At 41.7% G+C, this 25,240-nt stretch overlaps 1 protein-coding gene across 1 annotated transcript; it reads left to right on the forward strand.

Moving 5' to 3' along the window:
* Positions 1-17,492: 17,492 nt before the first annotated feature.
* Positions 17,493-24,124, forward strand: LOC106638918 (putative cytochrome P450 6a13). The gene is made up of 5 exons (XM_014352311.2): positions 17,493-17,587; positions 22,338-23,231; positions 23,303-23,524; positions 23,594-23,845; positions 23,910-24,124. The coding sequence occupies exons 2-5, from the start codon at positions 22,370-22,372 to the stop codon at positions 24,074-24,076; spliced, it is 1,503 nt and encodes a 500-aa protein (XP_014207797.2). The 5' UTR covers positions 17,493-17,587; positions 22,338-22,369; the 3' UTR covers positions 24,077-24,124.
* The last annotated feature ends 1,116 nt before the right edge of the window (positions 24,125-25,240 follow it).

Here is a 25,240-nt window from a genome sequence, read left to right on the forward strand (position 1 = left end):
TACACGGGCTCGGGGAGAAAAAAAAAAAAAAGAAGGAGGGATCAGGTATACGCACGCGAAAAATGAAGAGTAAAAAACGCGCTGGTGTATGTATATATGGCGCACACGAATGCGAAAGCGGTGGGGGGAGGAAAGTAGCCGAAAGAGCGCGTGCATGTGTGCGACGCCGCGTGCTCCACGTGTGTATACGAGGTCGTAAATCTTTGTACGGATTGCCACGAGCCAGGAACACCGTATACCTACGTACCACGGGCCGAAACTTTGCTGCCGAGCCGGCATACGCACGCTGTACCGCGTGTTCTCGTGCAATTGGCTCGTGAGCAACAGCCTCCCCCTGATGCTTCTTACTTTAACAGGTATATATATATTTCATGGTTTCGCTTCGGTTATTGGTTAAAAGAAATCTCGTCCTATGTGTGCGCTTTAAAAAAGGAGTCGAGTCATCGATGGGTGTATAATAACCCCCAACGAGAAATCAATTTTCCAAAAAGGGTCCAAAATCTGGAAATAGTTGCGGGCCATCGCTGCACGACTTTGTGGTATTTTTTCTTTATGAATTCACCTTAGATTTTTTTACGTATCACTAATGAACGGATAAACAATTCATCCCCACGTGCGTTTCGTATCTCCTGTAGTCATCAACCCCCGGGATTTGGTACCCATTCCGCCAATTTTGGATTCTCTCGCACTTCCTTTGCACGTGTGCATCCGGATACCCCTTGTTCCACTGGATTTTATCGAGCACACCACTCGATAGTCTTATATCGCCACGTTGAGCACGAAAAAAGACTCGCATCGAATGAGCCGACAATTGAGGCTTAAAACAAAAAAAAAGAACGTTAGAAAGAGTTTCGAGCACCCATTCCCGCACGGGGTAGAAAACAATAGAGTTTAGGAAAGGGACGTGGAAATGTTGCAGATTTTAATCCATCGCACGCACCCCCGCATGGTGGATCGGGTGGGGCGAATTTTGCGTTTCAGCTTACAAGATGAATAGCTTTTTTTACGTGCTAGTCGGTGACCCGTCTTCCACCCCCACCGATTTTCATCCCTTTTTTTCAACCCTTAAAACTCTTTGCATTCGTTCTCATACGTGTTATTTTCACTCGTGCTTTATCTTGGCGTCGTGACTGAGGGAGGGGTGATTTCTGTGTGTATTATAAAAGTGAAACTGAAGATATGTATACTATAAAGGTGAATACATGATTTTCAGCAGATCAGGTATTTGCTAAAAAGTGTTTGAAAGAAGAAGGAAAAATAGCGAAAAAATTTAACAAAGGATATGTGAATTTATATAAACATTGGAGTTATAAGGACATTAGTCTTTAAAATGAACTGATGTATCTGTATACCTATACGTTAATTGCAGGACTTTTGACAACGTTTTTTTGTTTCCACGAATAAAATAAACATTTCTGCCTCCCACTACTCCCACAACACCGAAGTTTTAAAAAAACTGTACGATTCAAGCTCCACATCGATTATCACAGCTTATCTTATTCGAACTATGCGATGGTGCAACGCTTAGCTGTAGAAATTTTTCATCCCTCCATTTGATAAAGGCAACAAATACACGCGAAAAAGGTAACAAAGCGCGCCCTCGAAATTGCATCGATGCCGTAAAATAAACTCTTACTGGGCACAGATGAAAAACAGCCCATGTGGCCCCAGAGGCGGTTTCGATGACCTGCTCTTCAATTTTTATTTTTTTATTTTCCATCAACACACGTTATTTCACATCTCGTAAACATAATACAAGTTATGTGCGGAGCTTCGGAAAATAAAACGTGTATCTATTCTCACGTCAATTGTCGCCATATAATAATAATTGCAAGCAAACTTACAATAATATCCACTGAAAACAGCTCGTCCATCAAACTCGAAACGCAAACCTGCCCTCCGTCGTTTCACGGTATCGGCAGCGTAACAATTGAATTGCCAACGAGAGGATGAAAAAAAAAGGCACCCACGGCGAGGGAAGGAGAAACTCGAACAATGCGCCTGCAATTTTGCGCGTGCGACTGAAAATACGTCTCTCTACTGGATATACAACCTATCCGGGGGGACGCATGTGTGCTTTAACTGCTCTCTAAACGAGTTATAACGCCATGTAAATTACCCCGTACTTGTTGCCATGGCCGTTACTCATTTTCAGACTTGGCTCTTTTCTCTTTGTTCTTGCGTGCACTTGGTATCACAGTCCCGGGCAAGGATAAGAAAATGGGATAGGGAAAAAAAGACTGTGGTGTCGGTACAAGTGCACTTTAGTTATGGACAACGAGTGTGAGGTATTCGCTGATGGCTAAAACCATTGAGTGTCATTATTCGGTTAATTTAAAATGATGATGACTTACCTTTCATACCTTCATTTTGTGGAAGTCTCTATTTCATAATTGATAAGTGATAAGAAACCCGCGATAAATTAAACTTATTTGGACATTGAAATTCACTATTTTCAGTTCCATTGTGAAATGAGAGATTTCTAGCAATCCATGAGGAAAGAAATACTTGGATATTCAACAACTAAATTTTTGGATTCCCCCAAATTTCTTGTTTCCTCTTTCGAAGACACAAGTACATCGAGATGACTCACACCCGTGGTGTCGATAGAGAATTTCAAACATATTCTTGTTTTCAGAGATACCTTTCGTGAAAACACGTGTTTATTCAACAGCCTTTCTCCTTCAACCTCCAGCTACGCCGTCAAAGATACACACACATGAGACAGATCGAATCCAAAGTGATCGGTGATCGGCATCGCGGAAATGGGCACGACACTGATGGACTCGCAGACGTAGGTATGCATGTAGATAAACGCGCGGGTATATCGAGGTTCAGGAAGAGTTGGCCGATAGGAGCGTCCGGAATCAAAAGCTCGACTGGCTCCGCATCGCGTATGTATTTGACCTCATACTGGACAGCAATGAAGGGAAGTACATTGGCAGATCGACGGAAGGGTTGGAGAGGGTGACATGAGCACGTTTATACTTAACTCCCGTTTGGATAAATCGACCCAGCTATTATTATAAGTTGACCGTCCTGATTACAAGAGTTTAGGGATCGCAAGCTCGTATTTTGTGATGGATTCCATGTTATCGCAAGTCATATGTTTCTTTTTTTTTTTTTTTTTTATATATCACAGGTGGTCGGAGAGTTGGACCACGTTGAAAATTTTATTTCGTTGATACATGAGACGCCGGACGAGCTGCATGAAACAAACAAATGTACCTATACAAGCGAGCTGGCTCGGCTGAATTTTATTTGGGGCAAGTGCAACGTTTTTTTTTGGAATTAAGAGGAACGTATGGTTATTCAGGGACGTATATGTTACCTACGATTAATTTTGTTACACGTTACACACGACTGAATGAATGACCGAATGTAACCCTTTCAGTATCTCATTTGCCTTAAAACTCGTTGTGCGAACGGTAACCTAACAAAAGCTTCATTATCGAGTACGCGCGGGAGGTACCAGTTTTCGGGGGGAAAAAAGAGCTTACTCCTCGGAAAACAGGAAAGGAAGCTGCAATAACCAAGGCTGAAGAAAAAAAAAGACGCCGCACGCTGCAAAACTAGAGCCAATCTCGGAATATGAAACCCTCGTGCACAGGTGCTGCTGCTCGTCGAGAGGCAACCTTTTCCCATCGGCGGTACGAAAACGAGCGCCAAAAGTTTTCTCGAGTGCGCGCTTCCGCCCGTCGTATATGGAAAAGAAAATCATCATCCACGCGCTTGCCACTTTTTCACGCTCCCGAGCCCACCGCCAAGAATATCCGGGAACGAAGGAGAACAACAACGAACCCATCTGGCCAACTGGCTTTTCCCCAAACAAAAGCTGAAAAGACTCTGGTCAGCATCGGCATCCAAATCCTCGGCATCATTAAAAAAACACCCACTCGAGAAAGAGCCAGCGTCACGGCTCAATCCAGCCGGTGATATTTCTCCCTCGGTCGTAGCAGCTGACTCTGAGACGAGCTTTTCCCTCTGCCACCCAGGCACACGCTAGCATATTATACACGCGTACCTGTACAGATATATGTATATACCTGATGCTCGGCTCTTGAAAGAAACACGCCCGAAGTGCAGGCATTCGAGGTGTAGGTGTTATGTGTGTATACGCTACGCGCGAGAAAGGCAGCCAACATCGAGAGCAGCAGCCCCTTAAAGCCACGAAAGGGATGAAAGAGGAGAAGGTGGCGGAGGGGGGAGGAAAGCGAAGCCGGCTGCCGGCGACCTACATATCCGTATTAAATTTAGATCTCCTACCTGCCTGGTGCTCTTCTTCTTCTTACTCCTACGCGCTTCCTCTTTTTTCACCTTGCTCTTACCTCGTTACGATTTTTCTTGGGGGTACGACAGAAGCCACTGTTTCTCTTTTTTTTTTTTTTTTTTGCCACCCCTTTTCAGTGTTGAACATAAAATGGTTTCGGGGGTTGGTTTTGAATGCTTTTCAGGAAATAAGAGCGATGCCGTAGATTTTGACTCAAAGAAAGCGTTACGAAGTGGCAGCACGAAACGATTTTGGATAACGTGCAAGTGGAAACTGGTATAAACTAGTCCTAAGTATAAATGATGAAACTTTTTTAGTCAATTTCTACTATTACAATCACGTGAACAGTCAAATTCAATACAAAATTACTTTAAATCGGTAGGATTTACTGGTTTTGTACCTGAAGTATCCAGTTAAAAAGCACGTACCGAGATTGTAAAATTTGAAACCATAATAGGTACATTTTATTTGGTGTACATAAGTGAATGGCATTTTAATGTTCCAAAATAGATCTTATAAATACATGTAAATTTCACATGTTGTTGGAACTACTTACTCTGTTGTCTGGTAAGAAGCTTGGAGTGCGTTCGAGCATCGGTATATACTTTTACTTTGAGAAATGCGATACTACCTAGTAACTTGGCTAGTAATAAGTATACATGACACACCCCATCAACCTAACGTTCTCTTGAACGTATGCGCAAAAAGACGAGTGATACGTCGAATCTGCAACTAATAGGGCAAGCACACAGTGGAGTATGCATAACTTATGGGGTCATATCGAACTTTGGAACGTTTATATTGCCACGCTCTGTTATGGCTGAGCACACAGATAATGGAATGTATATATGTACATACATAGAGAAGAAGAAGAGGAGGAGGAGAATGGACGAGATCACCTCTATATATTGGTACAGAGACGGGAAGTTGTGCGGAAGTTGACGCGAAGAGCATACTGTATACCTTCGAGTTCCATTAGCTAATCCTACTTACCCTTACTTTTTTCTCCATATAATACTTAATTTTGACTTTTAGGAACTGCTATTTTCCATAATTCAAGACCATACATATTGACGAGGAAGCGTGATTAACAATGTGGAACTGGCGAAGTTAAAGTTCGATCTCCACCAAGTGACCCGTATTGCCGCATATTATCTTGAAATTTTGAGTACACAAGACACGTCCCAAGCGAGGGTAAGTGTCATCGTTTGGGTGTAATATGAGCGACCAAACAGCACAATCAGCTTCGTAAGGGATGCTATGAAAATTCGACGTCAATTACGCTGCTCTTAGGAAAAATTAACGAGCGAAAACTCGCCAAAGAAAGCTCGCTCGGTAAAAAAAAAGTACCCCGTGACACGAGCAATTACCCGCTTCTAATAGCAGCTATAGCCGGGCGCTTGTATATACAACTCGGGAGGAGGACGGCGCATCGGTAATAATACCGGCGTTCGTGGAAATTCAAGCGTAAAATTACGACCGGGCCTCAGAGGTAGGAAGGAAACAAGGGCAACGCAACAGTTTGCAAACTTCGAGGCGCAACTTTGCAAATTTCTCGAAAACTCGTTTCTTTGCCGCGGAATTTTTCCAGCGCGTAAGAGAAAAGATGCACGGGTCGAGGAGGGAAAAACGTAGAGCGAGGGTGTGGACTTGCATTCTGGCCAACCACCGGTGAGGATCGTTTGACCGGCTTGTATAGCTCTCGTTGGGTAGGAAGGAGTTGTTGTAAAAATGAATGTCGACGAGCAGAGAAGCTGCAACTGGAGCAAGAGGGGAAAACTGCGTATGAATAATCGGTGCGTTGCTGCGAATTTACGAACTTTTTAGCTCTACAGAGAGCAGTCAAGAGCTCGAGAGAAGTTGGGAGATGCTTTTTTGTTTCTTTTCGCGCTTGTGAGTGTTTCACGGAGCAGGTGGTGGGGGCCTTGTTTTATTTACACACCCCGTAGGTGCAGCCACTGAACCGCACTCGGAGAGACGTTAAAAGCCAATTCAATTATAAAAATACCCCAACAATGAGCACCCTTTTTTTTTTTTTTTTTGTACAAGCACTCTCGATAATCACATCGGTACAAACACAGTCCGACTCGGATTCTCGGTAGTGGTCAAGGATCAGTGCATGAGCCGAAAACTATCAGGTAGGTCGCCCGCACGCAAAACCATGGAATGGCGAACACAATACGTATACATTAGTATATCTCCAGGTATACGTGAAAAGGAGTTTTATAACAAAAGCTACACTCTGAGCAAATAACAGCGCAGGTATTGGAGGAGAGGGAGAAGCGAGGCCGAAAACCTGGGCGGTGAACGGGAGAGAGAACAACTCGGGTGGCAAGTGTGGACATTATGAAAATGAGCCGGGCCTGTGTGTATAGCCCAACAGTAAGTGCGAACAACAGCGATGAGATGACGGAAAGAAAGAGAGCCGCCACTGACTTTTGTTGTGTGCCCGCGTACCTTTGGAGGATCATCCGACCGCCTGGGCTGTTGCGTGCGGGTCACGGAGACTGAAAAGAGAAGCCACTGGTCTTGTCCTGCCGTAGACGACCGTGCACCGATGGAGCCCTCTTCGTCCGATTTATTTGTATACGTTCGTACGCCACTGATCTCCGCTACGGGGAGGCTTGAGCTTAAATCTGAGGATTATATCGTGCAATCGTCTTCTGTAGGGGCTTGCTTTTACTCCATTTGTCTTTGCCCTACTGTTACACTGAACGACACAGTACTTTCTTACACCCACATTTCATAAACGTTTAAATAATAGAAATCACAATGATCATGTCTTATTTCGCGTATTTAGCTCTGGATCGAAAACTAACGAGGCTTCATTAATAAGTATATTGTTACATTCAAACATTTAACAACCGTTCTTGGCACCACGTAGTTCATTTTTTTACATTTGTGTAACTGCAATTTCATAATATTCATACTATTTGTGCATATGTGATGATAACATCTGTAAATTTGACGAAATGCTGTTATTCTTTCCTTAATTAAGCAAAAATGACAGTAATTTGTTACCCCAGGTTTCCTGTTTTCGCCACTACGTACGCTGGCGTCGACTCATCTATCTCCTCCCATCACTTGTACCTGGCCAATACCAGCACACACTCGTGCACGGGATATTTGGGAAATCAGAGAAAGGAGAGAACAATAGGCACCCTCCGTCAGCCCCAAAACCAATGCCACCACTCGTAGTCCTGGGCGTTGAAGAAAGAAGGGGAGACGCAGCAGCGGAAAATAGCTTTATGAAGACCTCGGGCGGCGCATCGTCCCTGCAGGCGGCCGAGCTTTGAGACGCAGCTGGTGGCTTTGCCGCTGCAGCCCACCCCTTCCTACCCCTACGTTTTCCCCTCCCTATCCACCGCAGGACGAAAATGCTTACGGGGATCCACCCCTTGTCCTTCTCTCGCTACTCTTTTTTTGACGTATCTCTTTTGCCGTCATGTGAATTATAAAAACGTCTTCTTAAACGATCAGGGAATCAGGGATCTTGAGCCTGTACGTCATGCTTGGCGATAATAGCTTCTGATTTTCGTATACTGGATAAGTTGAAACAAAACGAAATGTCATATGGATGTAGGTTTGGCATCTGTATGGGTTTTTACTTTTAAGGAAATGATGATTTATTAAGAGCATTTTCTTGTAGCCAATAACTTGGAATAGCTGTATCCCCCTTGAAATTGATAGAAAACAGGGAAGGGTTACAAAAAGTTGGCTCACGTTGAACGAATCCAAAGCAATTATTCATTTTGTTGAATCATTTACAGGATCGGTCAGGGGCACCTGTTTTCCCCTTTTTTTGAATGCTCTAATATTTGTATAAAACGCAGGAGCTAATGAACCAGAGTCAGGTTTTGAACAAGAAAGCGTTTGTATTGTTCCGTGGCCTGGTCATTGATTTTTTTTTTCTTGTTTTTTGTCTTATGCGATCCTTTCTTATCAACTTTGCCAACCTCATTACCAAATCCACAATACAGTCGTAAGTAGAACCGCACAAGTTGAACATCGCAGAGCCATAGCTATCTTATATTTCTTGTATTTCCGAGGTTTAACTTTTTCCTTTGTTGCGCGTCGAACTTTCACGATAAGAGCCGAAGTAGATCCTCGAACGTACTACGCTTCATTAAATAGTATCTTGGAAAAGCAGGAGAGGAAAATATCATTTCAAAGTAGCTTAAGGGTTTCTGAGGACACTTTTGGCCTTGACAAGGGTATGCCCTCACATCTATACATTATATTGTATGGTATACAAGAGAACAGCAGGATTTGTCTGACTAACGAAAAAGTTTTTTTTTTTCCTCTTGTCTCCGTGCTAATCTTCCGTCACGTTTTCCATAAATCCACTTTCCGCCCTGCATTTTTACCATTTGTGTCTTGCACGGTCTCAAGCATTTTTCTCGGAAACCACGGAGAAGAAAACACATTGCGCGCTTCACGGAAAAGTGCGTGAAAAAACGGCCTTATCAAAACGTGAAATGGAAAGAGGAAAGAGAGCGGAAAAAATGTAATCGCGCGTGAGCTAATGCTTATGTAAAAAGAAGACAAAGCGACCGAGTCAAGAAAAAAAATGCAAGCTCGAGAGAGTTGGGCTTGGATGTGCTTTTTTTCCGGTACGGAAGGATATTGAGTTTTTTAATCTTTTTATATTGTAGCCTTGCACGGGAAATGCAACAGTACACGCGAGGAAACATTTTGGCCGTAAGTTTCAAGTTCGCGTGTCACGCGCGTTTCGCAAAAATAACAATGCTAACGTCGTTATGTAAATTTTTGCGAGTTACGTTGATTAACAGTGTATTTCACCCGCGTCCAATGCCAGATAAAGTAGTACAGGTGTTTTGCAATCACGAGGCGGGCAATCAGCTTGAAAAAACGGCAGTTGAAAATTGACTTGTGTAAAAAAACAAAATCATTCATTCCGGCGCATTAATCTGCTGACGACGCGTTTGTCGGAAATTGCCGGTTTACGTGCTCACAAACGGAACACAAACAGAATTTCCCAAACGACACAGTGTGTAAAAACAGAGTTAATCGGGTGTCGGGGGGGGGGGAGGTGATGTGTTAATTAACAGGACGCTTTTGAAAACACGAGTCTTCGCGTTTTTATTGTCTCACTTAAATTTTCAGCGAGTGGCTTCGAAAATTTGATTAAAAAGCCACGACCGTGTGTGAACGACGAGTGTATTTTCATACCGTTGGCCGAAAATTTTCTCATCGACGGGGAATGTTGGCAAAAAAAAGGGCGGCGCGCGAAGTGTCAGGGGAAATTAAAACACAACTCCTCGTTGCGGCAGCAGAGCGTGAATGGATATTCCGCTTTTTATGTGCGGGGAATTCTGTCTGAGCTAATATTGAATGTTTATTGATTATGCCGGGAGATGCTTCGCGCCTGAAAGGATAAAATTACTGCGGTTGTTGGTCTTTTTCTTATCCGTCAATCGTTTAAAACTTTTTTGTTTAATGACTGGATATAACTTACGTATTAAGCAATCTTTGCGAATGAAATTAACTTTTTCATTTGTCAAAGTGAATGTTCCATTGGTAAGTATTGTGAAAAAGTCTGATTTTTAAATATTATAAACTTCATCGTCCAAATAAATAACTGTATCGTAAATAAGTGATTATTGACTATCCCATCAATCTCATTGTTTTGAGTGAATTTATTGAAAATAATTAATCAAAACAAGTGTGTAGAGTATTGGGCACAATATGTGACCACAACAAAAGGTAGAATTTAGCTATGGGTAAAAAATAGTAAAAGTAGCAGTAAAAAAAAAAAATCTTGTGAAAATAGAAATAGATGATTACAATTGGCGTTTAAGGAAAAAATTTAAATTGCGTACGAGTTGTTGACTACTTCCGAAATAATGCACGATTTAATAACGTTTCAGTAAAGTTGGAATTCTATATTAGTAAACATTTATTGACAGACTTTAAGCAATCTGCGTTGGAATTCCAATAACAAAGTCGTAATCAGCACGTCAAAATACCTTTAGAATTATTTTCAAAACAACATGTATTTGTATAAGAATGAATTTTTGTAACGTGCATGATATTTATAAACATTAACACACAAAAATTTACTATTTTTGTTAAAATTTAAAAATTAGAATAAAATTCCGGTTTGGTTTTTTTGAAGTCATCCTTTTGATGAATTCTTTTCTATGTCGGTTATCGATGAACCAATTATTTTTAATCCACTTGGACGTTAATTGGAATTTATTTTGCAAAAAAAAAAAGGATAGAGAAAGAAAATATTTTAAGCTCGTGGAATCCCCGCCGAATCGAAGCGCACCGCGTTTTTCCGTCTCGCTCATCAAACACCCCAACAAACAGCTCCGAGTGCATTTTCCGTCCCACAACAGAAATCGCGAGAACGTCCGTCTCGTGAGTATTCATCCTCCGCTTTTCCTCGTCACAACCAACAACAGCTCGTCCAAGCGATTGGCGTGTCTGACGGACGAGCGCAAGCAACTTTCGCAAGCCGGTATAAAAACGATCGTCCCCCCGAAACCGAGACCCAGTATCTCCCGAGCCGGTGACTCGCCCGCTCCGGCCATGGACTTTACTCTCCTCTTCTTCGCGTTCGCGGCCCTGCTGAGCATCTACCTGTACCTCGTGCGAAACTACGACTACTGGCGCACCCAAAAAGTCCCCACCGCCCCGGGTGTCCTCCCCGGCTTCGGCCACGCGCTCTCCCTCCTCACCCTACGCGAAAACTTTGGCACCCTCATCTCGAGGCTCTACGCCAAGATGGGCCTCAGGAGCATGTATGGTTGCTACCTCCTCCAGACGCCCGCCCTCCTCATCCGCGAACCCCACCTCCTCAAGGCAGTCCTGCGCAGCGACTTCCCCAGCTTCCGCAACAACCTCCTCTCCGTTCACGGCGACCTGGACCCCGTGATGGCCAACAACCCCTTCTTCGCCAGGGACGACCTGTGGCGGGAGTCCCGGGTCCGGCTATCGGCCAACTTCTCCGGCAAAAGGATGCGCTTCGTCTTCGCCAACTCCGCGCTGGCGTGCCGGAAACTCCAGGACTTTCTAGACCGCAGGATCGGCACAGCCACCGAGTTCGAGTCCCGGGACCTGTTCGCCCGCGTCTCCGGGGAGGTGGTGGCGAGCACGGTCTTCGGGATCGACAGCCAGGGTTTCGAGGACGCGCCCGAGCGGGACTCCTTCGCCAGGGTGGCCGCTCGGTTCTTCGAGCCGACGGTCGGGAACGCTGCCCGACTGGCCGTGCGGTTCTTCCTGCCCAGGGTGGCCGACTGGCTGGGCGTGGGGTTCCTGACCAGGGAGATGGACCGGTTCGTCAGGCGACGGCTCGGGGCGTTTGTCAAGTCGACGCTGCACGGCGGCCGGCCCTTGGAGCAGTGCTACCAGTTTCCCTTGGACCTCGACGGGCTCGACGAAGACGCGGTGACGGCCCAGGCGACGTCATTGCTGTTCGATGGGTACGAGGCCTGCACGAACGTGCTGAGTTTCATGATGTACCGGCTGGCGGGGAACGCCGAGGTGCAGACGAGGGCTCGCGAGGAGGTTGCCCGAGTGCTAGCCGGGGAGTTGAGCTACGAGGGTGTGAAGGGTCTCGAGTATCTGGAGTGTGTCGTGATGGAGACGCTGCGCATGAACCCGGTGTTTGGTGACTTGTCGAGGGTCTGCACGAGGGAGACGGTGTTGGAGGGCTCGGACGGGTTGTCCTGCCGACTGAGGCCCGGTGACGTGGTTCTTATGTCACCCGAGAGCTTGCACATGGACGAGGAGTACTGGCCCAGGCCCGGTGTGTTCGATCCCGAGAGGTTCGCGTCGGAGAACAGGGTGGAGTTGAGCCGATACGCGTTTTTGGGGTTCTCGGAGGGGGCGAGGATGTGTCCCGGGAAGAGGATGGGCCTGATGATCGTCAAGACCGTGGCGGCGGCGGTGCTGCAGAGGTACTCGATCGAGGTGGCGGAGAGATCGAGGGGACCGCTCAAGTTGAACCCAAACTCCTTCGCGTCGGTGGTCGAAGGTGGGCTGTGGATACGGCTCAAGCCGCTGAGGTAGTCGTGCTTGGACGAGTGATTTTGGGGACTATTTTTCGTACAAAGTGTTTTATACGGTTATATGGTTGTATACCTTTGGAGTTTCCAGAAAGGACTTGACCGTATTTTCCTCTGACATATGTACACACAGTATTTAACGCATATGCAGTAGAAAATTGATGCGAGTTTTTTTTGTGTTTTACTAGTAAGCTGAAAAACGTTTGTTATGTTTTTGTTGACTGAAAAAAAGTAAGAAAAAAAAAAAAGTTTAACATATTGTTAATAGAATAACCAAGTAGTATTGTATATATGTACTGAATATTTATATTTTCTAGTTAAGCGCTAAGCATTGTTGACGTTATTCATACTTTTACTAGGATTAAATAAGTAAAAGTCATTTTAAGTTTGAAGTTTACCTAAACATGAGAGATTCGTAAGTATTCTTATTTAACAAAAATCGAATAGGAGCTGAAAGTTTATTTCTTTTGCATCATCTTCGATTTTGTACTAGTGCTTCAACATTTGTGTAGATCCTTCTATTTTGCATACTCTGGAGAACCTCCATAAATGGAAAAATAAATTTGACCCAAATGAAATCGGAAACCCAAACTATTTGTGCCCAACAAAACTTTGCAAATAGCTGCATGAACAGCTGATTGAATAATAAGTCAACGTTATTTTTTTCCAGCGTTGTATCAAGGGAAGTTCCAAATTGTCATTTATTATATATAGGACAAAACAGACACATAAGAAACACAAAAATCAAATTGGTTGACCGATTTGTTGATACTCTGGGTCAGTTTGTAATAGAGTGTAAAATCAGGACGGATAATATCTATGAATGAACGTAAATTATTTAAAAAAATAATCAAATGATGTAAAAATTTATGACTACATAATAATTTACCCTGATTTCGATATTATAATTTAAAAACAAGAGATTATCGCTCAGTATCAATTAGTTGACACGTTTAAATCTTTTTCAGCTCCGATGCGATATTTTCCTTGAAGAATACAATTAAACGACATTTACCAATTGTTATTGACATTTTACATGTCTCAAATCACCTGTTCCAGTCGAAACATATGTTTATCCGTCTAGAAAAACAAAATCTCAAACAAAAAAGCTTCGTCATCACGTAATCTTCCAACAAAATATTATATGTCATGGTAAATACATCAAACGTCAATTTGTTAAAAATAGGTATATATACTGTAGCAACGGATGTGTTTCCTTTCGCAAGCCAACTTTCAGCTCAGCTCCCGAACTTCATTATCAAAATGCGAACCAATGAAAAACAATCAAAGCGCCCCGACAAACGAGCCCCCATCCACTCTCTCGATCAGCCCCAGAGAAGGAGAAAATAATTTCCCGAAAAGCACTCCTCCGATCACGCGGTCGAGTCGTCTAGCTAAGGAGGAGGAGGAGGAGACCAAAAAAGTTATTGATGTCATTACCACCGGGCCGAGAAGAGAGAGAGAGAGAAATCTGGACGCCTGCTCGCGATTATCCGAGCGGAACGGTTAACGATCCGTGAGAGAGGACTCTCTCTTCTTTCGACTTGGAGAGACGGCGCATGGCGCGGAGCGGATCTTTTCTCAATTGTCCGGCGATTTCTGTTGACGTATGGTTTTGTCGTATAAGGACTCGCCTTTTTTTTTTTTTTTTTTTTTTTTCTTCTCCCTCGCCCGACTTGACTCGGTTTCTAGAAATATCTGCAGGAGTGGTTGACGTCACTTGATAGATCGGCCTGGGGTTCTTATTGGTTTTGGATTTGCGATTTCGTGGACATTAGTGGCTCTTCAACTTTAGCATGAGGATGCAGTGAGTATATTTTACATAATTTCTTTATAACTGATTTTGCAATTCATGAAAATACAGTGCACGTTACACTTTTCACGTGGAGAGGATAGAATAAGGTTATAACTATCTTTTTTAATTCGACATGTTTTGCATGAAATATACATAGCAAGTGTACAATTGGTTGGTTTTAATCAATACGATTATAAATTTTTTTTTTTTTCTTTCTTAAATTCCTTTTATTCCCCTACTTAATTGTTGAAGCTAGAGGACTCGATGAAATTTCGTTAAAAGCACCTTTGGTTTTCCTTTGAATTTAACTTCACAAAAAACTTTCAACTGGAGAATATCGATCCACGACAAAGGCCAATAATTGCGAGTTTTTTCTCTCTCTCTCTCTCAGTCTCGCAAATTATTCCGAAATCCCAACTTTTACCCGAACGGGCGTTAACTCGATATTCTACAAAATTAATAAAATCGTTCCGTTGGTTGAATTTCACTGGCGTGGGAGTAGCAACCGCTTGGCAAAAGGGCCACCATTAGAACCTTCGTAAAAATTATGATTTCTCTGCAGCCACGCGTTAATGTGTTTTCGAGACAAAAGTCCGGAATTTTAATTTTAGTTTTTGAATCGACAACTTTCGTGGCAACGTTCTTGGTAGGCTCTTAGAACTTAAAAACATACTCTTTCGACTGTTAGCCAGTAGACTGTTCCAGATGAGTGTGCCTGAGGGTTTGGTTGAAGAAAAAGTAACGGTGCTAGTATTTTTTGTGTTACTTGAAGGAATCCTTCTTTCGTACGAAAAATTCAATTTGAAAATGGCACTACAATAATCAACGACCATTGACACAATTAAATATATAGTCGTATATTCATAACTTTAATTCGTACAAAAACTTTACAACCAACACATCATTCTAGCGTTAGAAGTATCCCACGTTAGGACCCCCGAAAAATCTCACGCGATTATTTGATTCCACAAACACCACACCAAGTGCCATTTTCATTATCCCGAGGGGTGCGCGCAAAACTATAAAACAGCGAAATCCCATTAGCAATAATGACCAGCGTCGGGCATATCAACCCCACTGTAATCGCGTTAGCGCAGTCGCCGTACACCAACAGTGCATATAAATGTCAATGACGCCGTTGGCGTGATAAATCTCCGATGGCAATCTTAAATGGGCGTTTTCAACAATTTTTTTTTGTTTTGTTTCTCTCCTCCCACCCTTCTATGCGCTCGAGTAATGAGAATTTCGCGAATTTAACGAGTAACGTAGCCTACATATGCATCACGCGAAGGAGGAAACCACGTGCCTACATTTCTTACATTGCACGTGCGTATAATAATCTCTCGCGGACAATTAGCCACTCGCGCTCGCACGTCAACTCTCCCCTGCTCGCTTCGTAACGACGTACGTCGAATTTTATAGACTGGACTTCCCCTTCGTGAAGTGATTTATCCAAAAGGCGTCAACGACGATCGCCAACTCTGTGATTTACACCCCCATCAGGTATATCTTTTGCCGTTTCATCGAAGGAAACGTTCTTCGATTGCAAGTGCTGCCCAGCTGACTTTACATTGAATATTAACATCACAGTGCGCAGTTACGGTGGATTTTCTTTGCAATTTCCTGATTATGCATTACCACGCAGGCCCACTTGCTCATACGTTTACATCCGATCACGTGGATACAAAGGAAGCACTAAAAGTCACGAGCTTTCGCGAAGAAAACGGTAAGGATGAATGGGTAGAGGATAAGGAGGCACGTGTGCGCGCCGAGAGAAAGAAGGCATGGGTATGCATATAATATATACACGCACGGGGCTGCAGTCGATCCATCAACATGCGATACGCCTGGTTGGTCCAGCCCCTTTGCTAAGCGATAACTCGTGGGAAATGAGGCTTTTGTGTGTGCGTACGTGTTGTACGTTCGGAAATACCTAGATACGTGCCATTATCGCACTCGTTGGGCTGCCTTTATTAGGTTGAGGAGAAAGTTGTGTTACAATGCAGCTTTTTTCTTTTTTTTTAATTAAAGAATCGTTTGAGGTATGATATTTCACGAAGGTTTGTTGCTTACGTGATTCAATTGGAGATTGCCGTTTTATTACATTCCTTCATGAGGGCTTAAAAAGTTGCCAGTTACAAAAAATATTTTAATAAAATTATCGTATAAATAAATGTTTATCTTCATTTTTACTATTTTTTATATTGATTTCAGCATTCAGCTATTGTTAACTCGTCAGGAAGGTTTTATCAATACTGGTTAATTGAGAGTGAGCAACCGCTATTGTATTGGTAAAATAAAGATGCAATAAACAAAATTCAACACTTAACGTAACATCATCTTTTTTTTTTATATTTACAACGGCAGCTACAACGTTTTAATTCTGAACTTGTGAAAATGAGGTAAAATATACAATATTTCTTATCTCTATTATGGTGAGAAAAGATTGGGTTCAGTGCAGGGCCCAGAAGGTACGATGCATGTGTATTGACAAATGTTATGAGACTAAATAAAATTAAACTGAAAGTCCTCAAAGTTTCCATGATCCTGTGTTTGGATATATTCGATAAAAATTCAATGATAAAGTTGTTTGGAAAACTTTTTTTTCTCCGCCACAAATTTACATACAGACACAGCTTGACAGGCGGAAAAACCAGAAAAGTTTTCTCGTTGAAGTTGAGCTTCTGAATCATTAAAAGTCGTTAGAACTGTTTTCTAGCCGGTTGAATGTTTGACTTGTTTCACGTCACTCGAGCAATTGAATTTAGTCGCAGGTAGTCAGTACTGCAAGATGCTGCTCAATTTCACGATATGACCACTGCATTGCGCCACGCTTCGACACAGTGTATTACGTCATTGTCAGTCTATTCTAGCAAAGCCAATAAAAGTGAATGAGTCTCAAAATTCTTTGCGTTTATTGCACAAACGACTTTTCTATTTTTTTTTCCAAGAAATCGTATGTATAATATGATCATAGCATCAAAAACAAAAATAAACGTTTGGAAATACCTAGGATGCAAAAAAAATATGCCGTCATTAAATATATTACTTAATTTGCAAAATTGATTGTAAGGTATAGAGAAAAAAACCTGTTCTCTCTTTCACACGTCAAGTATATAATATCGACGCAAGTCTCATCCGTACCAACCGTCAGCAGAGTTTGTCTCTAGCCAGTTGCTATAAATATATCATACGTACCTATAGAGCGTCTGCGCCAGCAGCTCTTGATAATAACCTTCAGCTCAGCTGATTTCAAGCACACCAGCATGGGCAGTTTTATGTACGACGGAAGTTTTATTCTTATTGCGTGGGTGTGTATACAGTAAAATAATATTTCTTGTGATTTTCAAATTGCAATTTGGAATGTAAAAAAAAACGTGTGGCAACGGTGTGTGATTATTTAACAGTTTACGAAGAGGCTTCTTGGTTTGCAATAACGATACTTGTGGTTTATAAATGAGACTGGCGAATTCGTAGCTTTTGTAGGTTAGATATCAGATTGACTGACTATTTGAAAAATTGTTAATGATTTTTTATTGCATTATTTTAAATTACATGTTCATAATCAATATGTAGTAAGTCACTTATATGTAGTACATATATTACAATTTATCCATTGAGACTTTTTTATGTTAACAAATGGTTTGGAACAATAATTTTAAAATTGTTGTTTCAAAATATAATTTACTAGTAGAATGTAGAATAGCAAAAAAGTGAAATTTTGAAAAGTTGATGGTTTAATATTGTCTTGATTTTAAAGACAGCCTCGGGCAGCCTCAATATTTATTTTGGTGCTTATTTCACTACATGGCACTTTTTCTCACGAAAAATGAAATTAACGTTCAATAATAATGTTCAAATAGTTTATGTATATTTTGCAGAATTGTCTAGGATTCACCCCATCTCGTAGATCTTCTTATGTATTGTATGTTCTTCAATATTTGTATCCTAACATGTAAATAATTAAATGTTTTTAATCTAATTAATAGCATTCCATTCAGTAGCAAATTCGTTCAGCACATTTTTATTTTCACGTTAAAACACATGATTGCTTTGCAAATTTTTCACATTATTTCATGAAAGAAAATATTATTACGAATAAAATAATCTAGACGACTTGATTAAATAATTGAATACGTAGATTACTGAGATACGCAGAATTGAGCGTTGAAAAACCACATATTAAGTTTTTGTGTATCATTGATGTCTATGTAGAACTTTTGGATGTAAGATCACAGTCTTTTAGATCCACCCTGTAAAACATATCTGTTTTTCTCTTTAGAATTTTCACGGAATAAATATGTAAATCGACCCTTTGGGTGAATTGAAAAAAAATTTCTTGATATAAAATTATAGCAACAGCCACAACATTCAAGTATAAACAACAGCCGTTGTCATGTTGTAACAAATTTTCTTGATTTAAATTGCTGGAGAAAGCAGTTTAGAAAAAATATTTTAATGTTAAACCATACGATTCGATGAATTTCATCGATGATTGCACTACATGTGGCTCATCAAAGTATATCCTTCCTGTATGCTCTCTCTCTCTATCATTGAAGGTAAGAGGCCCTTCGAAGCACATCCTACGTCCACTTTCCCTCGTATTATATAGATAGGGTCGTCGAACCACTTTCAGCATATGAGATCCCGCTGACCCTGTAAGTGTGTGTGGGTGTGCCTGAGTGTAAGTAAGCACGTCACTCTGCCTCTTTGAGTAAAGGCTTGCTGGTACCTCCACTGACTCGGGGTGGACTTTGAATTTCATGATGTTCCAGAAATTCAATTCGGCCTCTGGAGTCCTTGGTGCGGTCGAATGGCCCTTCTTCTTTTTACTCTTTTTCTTTTAGACCAAGTCTAGAAAAGCTAAAAGATACTTCAAATAACACCACACGAGAAAAACACGAGTATCAGTATATAAAATGTAAAAATTGTCAAACTAACAAGGGTTTGTAAAAAGCCTCCCCCAAATCCATAGGCGACAATAATCAATCTTTCACCACCTCGAACCAGCCGATGTTTGAGTTATCCTCCTTCACGCTCGGTTTCGTAAAAAATTCATCTAAAATATTGCCCTGGCCGCTTAAAAGACGGGGAAAGAAAAGGACGAGTTTCACCCGGGCTTACACGTACAGGGACACCCCTCTCTCCGGCTTTTCCAAGCCAAGGCGAGTAAAGTGGCACGCGACCAAAGTCACATCTGGACCTTTGGCCATCGGTCGACACAAAGATGTAGGGAGGGGGGGCTGGAAAGGGATAGTATACGCAGGCATTGAACCGTTGCAAATCCTCCCCTGCAATATTAAGCTCCAGGGGCGGGGGGAGGGTCCTCGGCAGCGCGCAGGTGTGGTCGGGAAATTTAGCGCTGCATACATAGCTCGTGTACACCCAAACGCGGTGAGATTACCAGGTGGTTCTTTCTCTCCCTGCAGTGAACAGCCAAATTCGCTATCGATCATAATGCTAATGCTGGTAACACATTCGCTTGTGCATACTACGTATATAGTCTTTGGATGGTCGGTGCTTATTTTAGTTTTTCCTTTTGAAAGATGACCGATGGAGAGGCGGAACGGCAGCTATTCCAGGGACCGATGGGAGGGTAATATCGTTGGCTTGTAATTAAAAGGAGATGTGTTGAAGCTAAAGCTTTTTCGGATTTTTGTGGCTTCGCTCTTTTGTGTGACCTACACCTACGTGTAGGCTTTTGTACGTATCTGTCAACGGATCAACGAATTTACATATTTTTACATTGCTTCTACGGATTTCGCTTATATTTTTTCGGGGGGTGGGCGAGCTTTTCCTTGCAGCTGGCGCTTTCATGTCTATTTTACGATAGCTTTTTGGGAATAAAACATTTTGCGTATTGAATCGTTTGAGCCGCTATGCGTGGATTTGATATTTTATTTTTTAAGCTTCGAGGATTTACAAGCTCAAAGGAATATATATAAACACTTTTCGAGCGTAACAAAATATATCGTCGAATATGGTTCCGATTTCGATCGAATTTAAAGTAACGTTCAGAGCTTAGCATGGAAATATAAACCTAGAAAATTATATTTATCAACATCTTCACAGAACGTACGAGGGGCTGCGTACTCTGAAGTCTTTGAAAGACTTAGAATGATTTATGAAGTCTTTTTTAATGAGTTCAAGAGTGCGCAGCCCTTTGGGAACGTACGCATCTTGCAATAAAAAAAAAAAAAAAAAAAAAAAAAAAAGAAAAAAAGAAAAAAAAACTTGAACAGATTTAACAATGAGAACTCGTTGTGAGAAAAAGTCGGTTTGGACGCAATATTTCCCGAACTTAGATAATTCCGACCATAGACGCGGTTGAGAGTCATTGAGGGTCATTCTGACAAAAGTCGCCCCTCTTTGCACCCGTGGTGCAACTTAATAAACGCCAATCGCAAATCCTCTGCGTCTCATCCACCAAGATTTCCAATAATAACCGGCTGTATTGTACACGAGCACGTGTGTGGGATATACGTTTCACTCTCGATCCTTTGGCTGCACAGAGAGAACGAGAGAACATAGCGAAGGAAGACTCGTTAGGGGTCCATTTTCGAGCCTCGATAGTACTGCTGCCAATCATTGGGCTTCTTTCATTTATCAGAAATATACTTTTGTTAATACAAGCCTCGTTCGAGGCTTTCGGATTATAGTTGTTATCATCATCGTGATCGTGTGAATTTTCCAGTCTGACCAAATTGCCAATGCGATTTTCAAGTGAATCCTATTCGAAACAAGATAAGGATCATTTTGTTAACATGATCAATAAAAATGTTCCAAGAGTCAAGAAAACCTACGTAGTTATTATTGGTATTTTACAAAGTAAAAAGTTTTTGGAGAAAAAAGTACCTAATAATACACAATAGAATGATGGTTGTGTATTATAGTTAGAGGGTTTATTACTAGCAAAGTTGCTAGTCAACAATGGATGAAAGTATGATGTGATGGTTGTGAGTTGGTAATTCCGACACTTCAGCATTTAGGTATTAAAATTACTCTTGATTTAAAGATGTATTATCCGACGTCACGCGAAATTCCGTAAATTGAAAGAATCAACGAGTCCCCCTGACTCACAATTGCACATGAGCGTAAGGGGAGGGGGGCACACGCGACCGCACAATTTTATTTCATTTTCTCCGTCGTTTCTCTCCTCCCCCGCAGCTGCACGAGTTCTCCTCGCCCCCTTTACTGCACGGACCACCCGCGTTCGAGTATGCGATGGCGCGTGCGTCTATATGGCATGTACACGTCACGCACTAGTCTCTTCGATTGTGGCAGCGGGCAGCGGCTTTCTCGACTCATAAAGTCTTATTCCAGTCGAGTTCATCCTCATCTCCACGGCGGCTCGTCATATTGCGCGTGTGCATAATAGCGTATCATGCACGTGGGGGCCTTTGCTGTTCGTTCAGATATTATATCCATACCGACTTTTGTGTGGACACGTGTGTGTACACGTATATATACGTCTCGAAGCAAGAGCCAATCCATTATTCCACTGCGGACACATAGCATGTCTCGCATATACACATATCTACTTGCGACTGAATGCGCGAAATAAGTCCAGACTTTGGTATTGTTTTGGATGTGGATAGTTGAGGTAGTGGTAGTGGAGTATTGAGCCTCGAGTATTTTGAGGGGGAGTAGCTGTGTGCTGCTTATATATACGGGGATGAATAGTTTTGTAAGGCGAGGGGGTTTTTGTGGAGATGTATTTTCTTTTTTTAATAGAACGTGGTGAGGATTCGTAAAATAAACGATGAAAGCCGCAGAATATTAAAGATACCATGAAATTTTAAGCTCGCGTTATTTTTACGAAAGAAAAATGGAGGTTTCTGGTTGTTTATAACAAATTTTGTAGAATGAAATATATAAACATCCCTTATGCCAAAAAGGAACACCTTTTTGGTGTTTTGTATATGAGGGTAGGAATGGATGTATCAAAGAAAATAATAAAGTTTAATAAGTACACATTTCTTAGATCTCATGAATTCAGGTATTTAGAATGGCATCTACCTTATTTTAGATCTGTATCGATTTATTTTATTAATTTACCCACGTGTTAAAGACGAATTCCAATACTTCCAATAAATATAGAAATACATTTTTACAATTTACATACAATTTTTTTCAGTGGAATTGACAAAACTTAAATCGATCATTGAAATCAAAAATGAATGGGATACATGTGACCGAACGCTGAGCTGAATAGTTTTTTTTTTCATCCACGAAGATACAGTTATAGCCACATTGATTCTCAGAAAAATGGAAATCGGAACATTGCCAACACTACTTGGTATCCTTACCGTAATTCTCAGCCTCTACTACTACTTTCTACGGCTCACCACCTTCGACTTCTGGCAGAGCCGTGGGATACCAGGGCCTCGTCCAGTTGCGATCTACGGCAACCTCAAGGAAATAATATTTGGGAAAATGTCAGTGGGCGATCTAGTCGTGCTACAGTACGAGAAACACAAGCACCAGCCGATGTTCGGTATTTACGCTATGCGCTCGCCAATCCTAGTGATCAACGATCCCGACCTCATCAAAGACGTCCTGATCAAGGACTTTGCGTCCTTTGCCAATAGAGGCGTGCGTATTTTTGAAAAAGTCGAGCCACTGTCAGCCAACCTTGTGAACCTCGAGGCTGCCAGGTGGAAGCCACTCAGAGCCAAGCAAACTACGATGTTCACCTCCGCCAAGCTAAAGGAGATGTTCTACCTGTTACTGGAGTGCGCTGATCATCTCGAGAGAGCCTTAACCGAGGAAAACGACGTGGTCGATGCTTGCGAGGTCACAGCTAGATACACGACGGACTGCATTGGTGCGTGTGTCTTTGGCATCGACATGAAAGCTCTCGAGGACGATGAAAGCGATTTCCGCAGAATCGGGAAGAAGTTTGTACAATTGGACAAGTGGAGGGCTTTCAAAGTTAGGTTCAAGCAGATTTTTCCGGGACTGTTTAACCTACTTGGGTTCATCATGTACGACCACGAGATCAATGACTTTTTCATCGGAACCATGATTAAAACGATGGAGCACAGAAGGAAGAATAACATCAAGAGGGGCGACTTTGTCGATCTGCTGAACGATCTGAAGCAAAATCCGGGAAAGCTAGAAGGAATTGGTGAGTGATTATTACAACATTTGTCTTTGAAATAACAAAGAGTGATAAGCTTTTTTTTATTTCACTCCTAGAATTGACGGACGAGCTGCTGACCGCTCAGGCGTTTGCTTTCTTCTTTGCTGGCTTTGACACGTCATCTTTGACCATAAGCCACGCTCTGTACGAATTGGCTATCAATCGGTCTATTCAAGATAGAGTTCGAAAAGAGATAGAAAAGGTACTGGCAGAGTACGACGGGAAATTAGTCTACGAAGGCATTGAAAGCATGAAATACTTGCACAAAGTGCTTAGCGGTGAGTTGATGGTCACGTAAAAAATGTGTTACTGTATTGAATTTATTCCTTCTGTTGCGTTACTTTTAGAGACTTTGCGAAAGTATCCGGTGACACCCATTTTAACGAGACAATCTATGGATAGTTACTCTTTTTCGACCGGACAACTGACAATACCAAAGGATACGAGAATCTGGATTCCGATATATGGTATTCATCGAGATTGCAGCATTTATCCAGACCCAGAGACTTTTGACCCGGAAAGATTTAGCGAAGAGAATATTAGAGAGAGACATTCGTCACATTATTTACCTTTCGGTGCAGGACCAAGAAATTGCATTGGTAAAATTTAGAAATATCATCAATTGAAATGTGATTACATGTATTTCTAATTATTTTTGGACAGGTGCGCGTTTCGGCAACTATCAATCAAAAGTCGGATTGATAACTATACTGAAGAACTTTAAGGTGGATGTCTGTGAAAAAACTCCCATTCCCTATGTCAGTAATAGAAGACGGTTCCTGATCGGTCCAGCTGCAGGGATACCCTTGAGATTCACCAAAATAAGTTAGTTTTTTGCTATGTATTTAAACAGCAAGAGAACACTTGTGTACACTGAATAGTGGATATCTTTTCTTTTTTTTTTTTTTTTTTTATTAAAGAATTTTCAACCATAAAACTTTATTGTACACACAAGAGTAAGTCATGCATTATTTTGTATTCTCAAATATTAACATAAATCAATATTCTAAGACTAAAGAAAACAAAAAAAAAAAAAAGACATTCGTTTTCAATTCTAATGTACAAGGTACACATTCGCATTGGATATAAAGTGAAAAAAAAAAAACCCTACGCAATAAAATTTCAATCGCGGACGAGAGTTCGCGAAGCGGCCGATGAATTATTAAACTCGCATTTCCCGAGCTCTTGCGCCTCTCTGTCTCTCCCGTCCTCCCTCCTTCCCTCTCTCGTCGTCGTGTATGTTTACGCGAAAGCGATAAATTTTCGGAGACTTTTTTCGTGCGTTATACGAGAGCAGCCACTTCGTCTAAGTAGCGGCGCGTCTGCACTGTAACTTTATTGACGAGGGCGCGTAATTTGTACAAAGTCTCGCGTGTGGTTATAACGTCACAAGATACAGCCTTACCTGCGTACATGCAGCCGTCGTATGGGTAAGTATCGATCGTGCGAAATTAATTCCCTATTAAGATCGGTTAGATATAAAACCAAAGCCTTTTTTCAGTGTGGAAACAAAGTCTTGATTTTAGAAGAAAGGCTTAACAATACAATTACTTAAACGAATTGTTTTTTCTTGTACGCAGATACATCGATCCAAAAATAACATTTTGACCTTGAGACATACGACTTGCGAGTCTTTAACATAATTCCCATGGGAGGTATATCGAGATCACTCTCTAAGTATTTTATTTTTTAACATGTGATATTTTATTTTTCTTTACAAATAATTAATTATTGCAGCATTAGTTCATTTACCATAACACCGATGACCTCCTCAAGAATACCACGCCTTTTGCCAGGATAACATACATTGTTCCTGACAATGGTTTGGTCCTGTCGAGGACACCGGCATGACGTCGAAATTATTCATGACAAGGGGGGAGCAAGTGTCGAGGAGTTTAACATTTTTTTTATAAAATTCCGTTTTTTTTTCATGCTATAGGCTGAGTCTCAATAGTATAGCAATTTCCATCGCAAGAACTTAAAAAAATTGGATC

This window comes from Copidosoma floridanum, unplaced genomic scaffold (assembly GCF_036245765.1).
Source record: "Copidosoma floridanum isolate Cflo_tuat_1 unplaced genomic scaffold, Cflo_Japanese_pri ptg000014l, whole genome shotgun sequence".
Taxonomy (NCBI): Eukaryota; Metazoa; Arthropoda; class Insecta; order Hymenoptera; family Encyrtidae; genus Copidosoma; species Copidosoma floridanum.

Coding starts and splice junctions, on each gene's coding strand:
- LOC106638918 (XM_014352311.2), top strand. CDS start 22,370: ATGGAAATCGGAACATTGCCAACACTACTTGGTATCCTTACCGTAATT. Junction 23,232..23,302: donor GGGAAAGCTAGAAGGAATTG/GTGAGTGATTAT, acceptor TTTCACTCCTAG/AATTGACGGACGAGCTGCTG. Junction 23,525..23,593: donor CTTGCACAAAGTGCTTAGCG/GTGAGTTGATGG, acceptor CGTTACTTTTAG/AGACTTTGCGAAAGTATCCG.